The sequence below is a fragment of the Trichechus manatus genome, unplaced genomic scaffold (assembly GCF_000243295.1).
Source record: "Trichechus manatus latirostris isolate Lorelei unplaced genomic scaffold, TriManLat1.0 scaffold00121, whole genome shotgun sequence".
NCBI lineage: Eukaryota > Metazoa > Chordata > Mammalia > Sirenia > Trichechidae > Trichechus > Trichechus manatus.
Window position 1 is genome coordinate 5,494,860 of NW_004444057.1, and position 9,710 is coordinate 5,504,569.

Genomic DNA, 9,710 nt, shown 5'->3' on the forward strand with positions numbered 1-9,710 from the left:
TGTGATTGACTTATTTCACTCAGCATAATGTCCTCCGGTTTCATCCATGTTATGAGATGCTTCACGGATTCATCATTGTTCCTTATCGTTGCATAGTACTCCATTGTGTGTATGTACCACAGTCTGTTTATGTATTCATCTGTTGATGGGCATCTTTTTACTTTTTTGGTGAAGTCTTGATGAGCATAAGTGTTTAATTTTCAGGAGCTTTCAGTTGTCTAGTTTCTTTTCTGGTGTTTGTGCATTGTTAGTTATGGTTTCTGTTGTATTTATGCCATGTATTAGGGCCCCTAGCTTTGTCCCTGTTTTTTCTTCAATGATATTTATCGTTCTAGGTTTTATATTTAGGTCTTTGATCCATTTTGAGTTAGTTTTTTGTGTATAGTGTGAAGTATGGGTCCTGTTTCATTTTTTAATGGATGGACGTCCAGTTTTGCCAGCACAATTTGTTAAAAAGACTATATTTTCCCCCACTTAATGGACTTTGGTCCTTTGTCAAAGATCAGCTGACCATGGGTGGATGGATTTACATCTGGGTTCTTGATGCTATTCCATTAGTCTCTGTCTGTCATTGTACTGGTACCAGGCTGTTTTTGACACCCGTGGCTGTATAGTAGGTTCTGAGATCAGGTAGTGTGACACCTCCTACTTTGTTCTTTTTCTTCACAAATGCTTTGCTTATCTGGGGCCTCTTACCTTTCCATATAAAGTTGGTGATTAGTTTTTCCATCTCGTTAAAGAATGATGTTGGTATTTGGATCAGGATTGCATTGTATTTGTAGACTGTTTTGGGTAGAATTGACATTTTCACAATGTTGAGTCTTCCTATCCATGAGCATGGTATATTTTCCTGTTTATGTAGGTCTTTTGGTTTCTTGCAGTAGTGTTTCGTAGTTTTCTTTGTATAGATCTTTTGTGTCCCTGGTTAGGTAGTGTGGATTTTTAAATGAAAAAGCACAGTTTATAAACCAGTTTGTACATCAGAATCGCATTTTCCATGTGAGGAGGGAGCATTTAAAATATATGTGTCATATATAAAAGTAGAAAAATAACGTATGCCAAAATGTTACAATGGTTACCTATATGTAGTGGGATTGTGGGAGATTTTTCTTCTTTTGCCTATCTAATTTTGGTACTTTCTCTGCAATGGGCATATACCTATATATATAAAGTTTAAGAAGTGATCTCAAATAAGCTAAAAACCTTTCGTGCAAAAATATATATATTCACTGATTTCTTTTTCTGGTTTTTAAATTTAATTGTTTGAATAGTTAACACATTCACATAATTCAAAAATCAGAAAGAATAAAAGTATACAGTAAAAAGTTACCCCCATCCTCCAGCCATCCACAGCCTCCCCCCTTTCTTATACACAGATGGTAATATGCTGTATACACTGTTCTATATTTTGTTATTTTTTCACTTAATGTAGCTTGGAGATGTCATTATATAAAGAGAATCTCCTTATTCTTTTTTACACTTGCCAGTATTCCAATGAATAGGTGTATCATAATTTATGATTTCTTTTATATGTGTGTTTATAGATGTATCTATGTGTGTGTGTATATCATGTCATGGATTAAATTATGTCCCCCAAAAAATACGTGTATCAATTTGCCTAGGCCATGATTCCCACTATTCCATGGTTTTCCTCCATTTTGTGCTTGTATTTTTATGTTAAAGAGGATTAGGGTGGGATTGTAACACCACCCTTACCCAGGTCACATCCCTGATCCAGTGTAAAGGGAGTTTCCCTGGGCTGTGGCCTGCACCACCTTTTGTCTCTCAAGAGATAAAAAGAAAAGGAAGCAAGCAGAGAGTTGGGGACCTCATACCACCAAGAAAGCAGTGCCAGGAGCAGAGCATGTCCTTTGGACCCGAGGTTCCTGAGCAGAGAAGCTCCTAGTCCAGGGGAAGACTGATGATGACGAGGACCTTCCTCCAGAGTTGACAGAAAGAGAAGGCCTTTCCTTGGAGCTGATGCCCTGAATTTGGACTTATAGCCTACTAGAATGTGAGAAAATAAATTTCTCTTTGTTGAAGCCATCCACTTGTGGTATTTCTGTTAATAATAGCAGCACTGGATAACTACAGCCTATCATATGACATGTATGTATGTTTAAATCTTTGATCTGTTTGAAATATAAGGCATGAGATATAAATCCAACTTAATATTTCTCTAGGTGGCTTCCCAGTTGCTCCAACACCAGCTATTGCATAATCCATTTTAGCTCTTGTTTGAGATACTATCTTTGTATTAGACAAAATGCTCATGTGTGTTTGGCTTATTTCTGGATTTTCTGCTCTGCTCCATTGTTCATTCTAGTTTTATCTCAGTAATACACTGTTTTCATTATTGAGGCTTTATGATATGTTTTAATAGCTGGTAGAATATTCACTGATTTGGTCAGATGGCAGATAAAAGCAGACAAGTAGGTCATTTATTAGTCACTTGAGCTGGGTATACTTTCTTTCTCTGTTACCATGTAGGTTTTGTAAATCACCGAATTTGAGGGTTGAAAAAGACAAAATATCACTTTCTTCAGGAACCTTCATTTTAATAGAGGAAGAAACCAAAATTAATAATTTTAATAATTTCATCATGTTACCTGTTTTATAAGGGTTAAAATCAATACTGGGCTTTGAATCTAGTATTTGCCTACCTCCATGGCCTCTTGTTATGTCTTAGGCCACTTCTCTGTTTAAAAGAGGTCTTGACCATGCATTGGAAGAGTCTAGTATAATTATTTTGATTACTTTTTGTAGAATGGTAGTCGAAGAAGAACACCTGGTGGAGTTTTTCTGAATCTCCTGAAAAACACTCCTAGTATCAGCGAGGAACAAATTAAGGTAAAGATGATAATGTCCTTGGCTTTTGAAATCTGTTGTAATTTGACTTCCACTCAGCCTCTCTAGCTTCACTTTCTGCTAATCCCTATCACCTGCTCTGCCTTAAATGGACTGATTTTGTCATTATCTCATTTCAAATAAACCTTGTGCCTCCTTCCTTTACTTGCAGTGGGGACTTATTTAATCTCTTGAACTCTGTGTCTTCATTTGTAAAATGAGCTTGATAATATTTGCTTATTTGTTTTGAAAAATGAGATAATGAATGCAAAGGGCCTACCATGTAATACACTCTTAATAAATGGTAATTCTTAATTGTTACTTTATTATAGGACATTTTCTACATTGAAAATCAAAAAGAATATGAAAATAAAAAAGCTGCTAGGAAGAGGAGAACACAAGTGTTGGGGAAAAAGATGAAACAAGCTATTAAAAGTCTGAATTTTCAAGAAGATGATGATACGTCACGAGAAACTTTTGCAAGTGACACAAATGAGGCCCTGGCCTCCCTTGATGAATCACAGGAAGGACATGGAGAAACAAAGTTGGATGCAGAGGAGGCCATTGAGGTTGATCATTCTCATGATTTAGACATCTTTTAATGATTTAGACATTTTGGACATTTGGAAGAATAAGCCTTTCTAAAATAACATTTGTAATAAGCCCTTCCTACAGAGAATGCTTTGTTGTACTCTGCATTGAGATGAGAGAATTGTTTTAAATAAAAATGAATACATGGGGAGATGAGTGTGACTGACTGATAGAAATACTTAAAAATTTTTCATATCTGACAAAACACTTAGAAGTATATAGCAGAGGATTTAATTTCTCAATCTCTTGCATGTGTTAATTATGCATATTGCTTGTTGATAATCAGTTTTTTTCAAGTCATGGCATGCCATTCAAAAGTTTGTTTTTCTGATTTATCTTTGCAATGAACAGTGTTTAATTTCAAAACATTCCATTAAAAGATCCTAATGGGACATGTAAGGAGCGGTGGTGCAATCGTTAAGCATTTGGCTGCTAACTGGTAGGTTGGTGGTTCAAACCCACCCAGTGGCTCTGAAGGAGAAAGACCTGGCGATCTGCTCCAGTAAAGATTACAGCCTAGAAAAGCATATGGGGCAGTTATACTCTGTCACATGAGGTCACCATGAGTTGGAAATTGAGTCACCTAACAACAATGATGAAACATAAATTGTTAAGCTATTTACAAGTGTATTCAAATTTGATTTTTCTGTATTCTAAACACTTATAGGCCATTTTAAAGTTAGAGACTAAAATTAAAATAAGTTTATACTGATGGCTTTTCTCACTTGTTTGATCAGGAGTAAATAAATGTTAGAAGCTTTTCAAAGAGGTATTGCTTCTTTAACTTTGTTTTTGACTTCTTGTTAATTAACTTGGTCATATACTAAATAACTGAATGTGATCCAAACCTGTGTATAACCATGGACATTTAAAAATCTTCCAGTTGGCAGTCTGCCTAGGACTGTTACCTTACGTTAAGGAAGTTAGATGTTAACAATTGTCATATCTGCATGAAGTTTCAAATTTTTCATTTTTATTAATGACGAAAATAAAGGTAGTTTACTTAAGATGTTCCAAGAGTTTGACTATAGTTTACACAACATATTAAGCAAAATGTATAGGAAACAAAAACTATTCTTTGCAGATAATGTACTTGAAGTCTTTCAGTAGTTCCTGAGATATATGGTCATTGAAGTTGGATTTAATTGGGAAAAGAAAGGGAAAATGACTTTTGGTTACTTTTTTGTTTATAAACAATGCAAAAATAAATTCAGATTTTTGGCAGTCCTTAATGAGCTTCAAGTGACTTTATTTTTTAATCTCAAGCATTCTTTCATAAAATTGCTACAGCCAAGGCAAGAAAATATTTTAAATAGGTAAATGGATTTGCATTTAACTGAATTTATAAGAGGTGATTTTTAAAGTATAGTACATCAGGAAAGATAATATTTGAAAATGTAATTGCCACATGTGGTTTTTGCTAGTAAAAGTTAAGGTTTTTAAAGGGCATTAATGCCTGAGGCTACTTTATCTGCATTGAATGAATCTTACAGACACACCCCTGTAGGATTTACCCTGATGAATCGTCTACCTCTCTGTCATAGTAACTCAAGTGCTCATTCTCACTCTTTCCTTATTAAAATAAGTTTTTATTATCTAAAATATTTTACAATGTAACACATCTTAGAGGTTGGATTGGTTTGAATTTAAGCAAATTCGATTTACGCCCTTCAAGTGTATGTTAAGTAATAGGTGGTGAAACACAAAGGACCCGTATCAACCATGTGCAGTATACAGAAAAGGAAAATTATAGCCAATGGCAAATACGGAATGTTAACATGAAGTGATTATTTGTAATAATTGCTTAGTCCAACATACTTTCTAGTACATTTGTGTCAAATTTGTAATACATCTGCAAGCATCCCCATTTTTTAATTGCTCATAAGAAAGATGATCTACTCAAAAAGAGGGAAAAAAAAAAACAACCCTACTGAAAATAACTGAGCTTGGCACTCTTTAACTGCTAATGTAACTGCCCAGGGTTGCTATGAAGTTAGGAAAACATTACATTAGAGACAGTAGTGTCATAATTAGATTAGTGAGTTAGCGAAGTTCTAGATGAGAATTCTGTCATTGCTGCAGTTATGGCTTCAGGAAAAGACACTTGTCCATCTTTACCTAAACTCACCAATAGCTGCTCTGATGAGAGTTCATCCAAGGCTCCTTATAAGTGAGAATTTAAGGGTTCTGGGTTTTTTCAGTCTGGGAGCTACACAGATGATAATTCTGTACTACCCTTTGGTGTCTATGTAGAAAGCCTTACATTCCAGAGGGAAGCAAGTAAGCAGGGAAAGCAAGTCTGACCTGAGTGTATAACATATAGTCAATTTAGGATACAAGTTGGTTACCAAATTTTTGTGACTGTGGCCAGAGATTCCTTTAGGCAACAGGCCTGAAGCAAAGCATGGTGCGCTGCCTCCCTTAAAAACAGGTTGAAATGAACACTGGGCAAATTGTAAAGGACAGCATGTCGTCGAGTTACAGGTACCCAGCCCTTGATGTTGATCTTGGTAATACTTGGGATTTAGTGGGTTGATTATCTGTTAGGGGAATCTCAAACGCTGGCACAGCTTTCTGTCCTGGAGCTGCAGCAGGGCCCAAACATCACCACACAAGCTGCCATTCCCTAGAATGATGCTAAAACGATTTTGTTCAACTCACAAGATATCCTTTCTTCTTCCCTTCCTCATCTTCAGGTATACTGATGTTCATTTGCCACGGTTTTCATTAAAGCAAGGGATGATTCCAAGATACTATGTTATGCCTTGGAAGGAAAGCATGAAATTCAGGGATGTGAATATGAAGGTATGTTTCCATAAATATTCATAGTAAAAAACCTATACTATTTAATTTGTCTGTAAATAGAGATGGAGCCCTGGTGTTGCAGTGTTAGATCTCGGCTGCTAACCAAAAAGCAGTTCAAATCCACCAGCTGCCCCTTGGAAACCCTATGGGACAGTTCTACTATGTCCTGTAGGGTCACTAGGAGTCAGAATCGACTCCACAGCAACAGGTTTGGGTTCTTTCTTGGTATGTTGTTAGGTGCCATCTAGTAAGTTCCAATCCATAGCCACCGTATGTACAACAGAACGAAACACTGCCCAGTCCTGTGCCATCCCCACAGTCGTTACGCTTGAGCCCACTGTTGCAGCCACTGTGTCAGTCCGTCTCATTGATGACCGTCCTCTTTTTTGCTGACCCTGTACTTTTACCAAGCATGATGCCCTTCTCCAGGGACTGATCCCTCTTAATAACAAGTCCCAAGTATGTGAGACGAAGTCTCTCCATTCTTGCTTCTAAGGAGCATTCTGACTGTACTTCTACCAAGACAGATTTGTTCGTTCTTTTGGCAGTCCATGCTATATTCAGTATTCTTCACCAACACCATAATTCAAAGACAACAATTCTTCGGTCTTGCTTATTCACTGTCCAGATTTTACATGCGTATGAGGCGATTGAAAACACCATGGCTTGGGTCTGGCACACCTTAGTCCTTACAGTGACATCTTTGCTTTTTAACACTTTAAATAGATCTTTTGCAACAGATTTGCGCAATGCAATGTGTCTTTTGATTTCTTGACTGCTGCTTCCATGGGTGTTGATTGTGGATCCAAGTAAAATAAAATCCTTAACAACTTCAATCTTTTCTCCGTTTATCATGATGTTGCTATAAATATACAAAAACTATTTGTATGTACTTTCATAAAGTTTCAAGCAAAAGTTAAATAGCATATCATATTCAGATAACCCAGTTACAAACTTAAAATAGATTTACTGAAGGTTTTCACAACTATAGGTCCACCTTTTTCTCTACATCATGCCAACTTGCAATGTATGTTGGTAAACAGCTCAGTCAGAAGCAGGTGCCATTAATATTAAAACTGCTGTACAGAGCATGCATTTTTAAAGTTGTACTGTCTGTAGAGTTAGAGAGCCATGGGAACAGTGTGGCTAGATTTACGGATAGGACTCGTTGCCCATTCAATGCCCTTATTTAGTCAGTAGTTTTAAAGCATCTTCCAAATTCAGATTTACCATTTTTGTGAAAAGGTAAATGTTTATTTAAAGGATAATAGAATATATAGAAATTCAGACTATGAGATTTCAAGTTATGATGCTTAGTAAGAAATGTGTTTGTATAACTGATGTGCAAATTTCAAATGGTTAAGCAGTTAATGATGAATAAGAATATACTTTGCCAAGACAAGGCTGATATTACAAAATTCATTTTATGGTATATAAAATGCACTACAAAAATATGGTTCAGTTATTTTCTTAACAAAATGCACACATGCAATGTAATAAATGAAGTTGCATTTGCTCTAAGATGATTATCTCATATGTATTTTTGTCTGATATTTTGAAAACAAAAATTGAAGAAATCAAGACTCAGGTATCAGACTTAAACACCAAATTTATATATGTTCATGTTAAGAGTTCCTACAATCTTAATATTGGGCTCTATTTATGTACTTTAGTGACTTTTTATCATTTTACAATGCCCTAAATAACTTTGGCATAATGATGATATTAGTATTGACTTTATCTTTTTCATTCATTAGAACTTCAGGGTGTAAACTTGGAGTTGAAATCAGAAAAGAAAAACTGGTTTGAAGGCATCAACGCATTTTTGTTCTTGACCTTATTCTTTAGAGCTGTATAATTTTTTAATAGCTGTTTTGCTTTCACAATTTACTTGACAGTGTTTCTAACAGCGTTTAAGATATAATTAGTGACTAGTGTATGGAACATTCTACCTTACAGAATTACCATGAGAATTAAATAAGAAAATCAAACGAAGTGAACACATTGAGTAAATATTAGCTTATGCTTTCCTTCTTTCCCTTTGCCCTCACCATTTTTCCTGCAGTAGGTGTTATAACCGTATGTGAAAGCACAGCATAAGGCTGTACCCGAGACCAGAAATAAATGTATACTTAGGTCAGTAACCTCAAATAGCTGTTATTTATCCAGCAGCAGCTGTAATAGCAACATCATATTTAATACTTAATAGTTTTAATACTTAATAGTTAACAAAAGCTTCTTTATTCACGTTTTATTCAGTCTTCAAGGAATCCTTTATTATTCTCATTTTATATTTGAGGAATCTGAGTCTCATGAGGGTAAATGACTTGTACAAGGTTCCATGATAAGTAGTAAAGCTAGAGTTCAACAGTCTGACTCCAAGTTTATCTTCCTGGGAATCGAGTAACACTGAAAAAGAGATGTTCTGTCTGCTAAGACCTTCCTTTTGAACAGGAACAGTTAGAAAAACTCTTGGGAACCTTACATTTTAACCTATCTAGAAAGCGACGTTTGATGTGATATACAGCAGAGTTTTTCTCTCTTAGCATGCAGAAGCGTGTGGGATCTACAGTGGCCCTTTAGAAGACTCTCTGTTTCTGAATCACAGTGAAAGGCTTTGCCATGGGGAAGATCGTAAGGTGGTCTTGAGGAGAGGCCCAGCAGAAATAAAAGTTGCAGATATGCCTTTGCATTCTCCTCTCTCCAGATACCAAAGCACTGTGATTTCCCATGGCTTTAGAAGACGACTGATCTGATGAAACAGAAATAAAGTAATAAAGTGTTTCAATGTGTGTGTGTATCTCTCTCCCTCTTTTTTCTCCTCTCCCATCCACCACCTCTCTTTCTGGTAAGTATTTAAGTTCGTCGTACATTTGTATTTCATCTACAGGTTGAATTTGTTAACAGTGTGTCTTAGTCTAGGTTCCCTAGAGGAGCAAAACCAGTGAAGCATATATAAATATATATAGAGAGAAATTTACTTCAAGGGAATGGCTCACACAATTATGGGTTTGGCAAGTCCCAAATCCGCAGGTCAGGTGGCAGGCTGGAGGCGTCTGCTGGCTCACAGGGTTGCAGGGGTTGGCAGATCCAACATCTGCAGGTGAGGACACAGGCCAGAGACTTCTGTAGGTGTGTGTCCCAAGAACCGGAAGTCAGGCAACAAGAAGAGTGCAGGGTGGAGCTCTTGCCAGAACATCCTTTTATATACTGGAGGCAGGCCATACCCCAGGAAACTCCCTGTCTTAGGCTGGGTACTCTAGAGAAGCAAAACCAGTGAAATGTATATATACAGAGAGAGAAAGAGATACCAAGGAAATGGCTCACATGGTTGTAGAAGCTGGAAAGTCCATGAGTCAGGTTGGAGGCTTCTCCTGACCCATGTAGTTGCAGGGGCTGTCAAATCCAAGATAGGCAGGTCAGACAGCAGGTCTCTGGCTCACAGGCATGCGGACACAGTTGAGAAA

At 36.7% G+C, this 9,710-nt stretch overlaps 2 protein-coding genes across 3 annotated transcripts in view; both read left to right on the forward strand.

Annotated features, from left to right (window-relative positions):
• Positions 1-5,335, forward strand: part of PHAX (phosphorylated adaptor for RNA export) — a 15,655-nt gene extending 10,320 nt beyond the window's left edge. Inside the window, exons 4-5 of one of the 2 annotated variants that reach the window (XM_004384290.3) lie at positions 2,767-2,850; positions 3,180-5,335. In XM_004384290.3, coding sequence (XP_004384347.1) covers positions 2,767-2,850; positions 3,180-3,449 — 354 coding nt within the window. In that variant the 3' untranslated portion in view covers positions 3,450-5,335. The remainder of the gene's footprint in view (positions 1-2,766; positions 2,851-3,179) is intronic. The other variant, XM_023738685.1, reaches the window with a different exon arrangement.
• Positions 5,336-5,341: 6 nt separating this feature from the next.
• SPMIP10 (sperm microtubule inner protein 10) lies at positions 5,342-9,280 on the forward strand. The gene is made up of 3 exons (XM_004384291.2): positions 5,342-5,608; positions 6,135-6,243; positions 8,790-9,280. The coding sequence occupies exons 1-3, from the start codon at positions 5,523-5,525 to the stop codon at positions 8,997-8,999; spliced, it is 405 nt and encodes a 134-aa protein (XP_004384348.1). The 5' UTR covers positions 5,342-5,522; the 3' UTR covers positions 9,000-9,280.
• Positions 9,281-9,710: the final 430 nt, after the last annotated feature.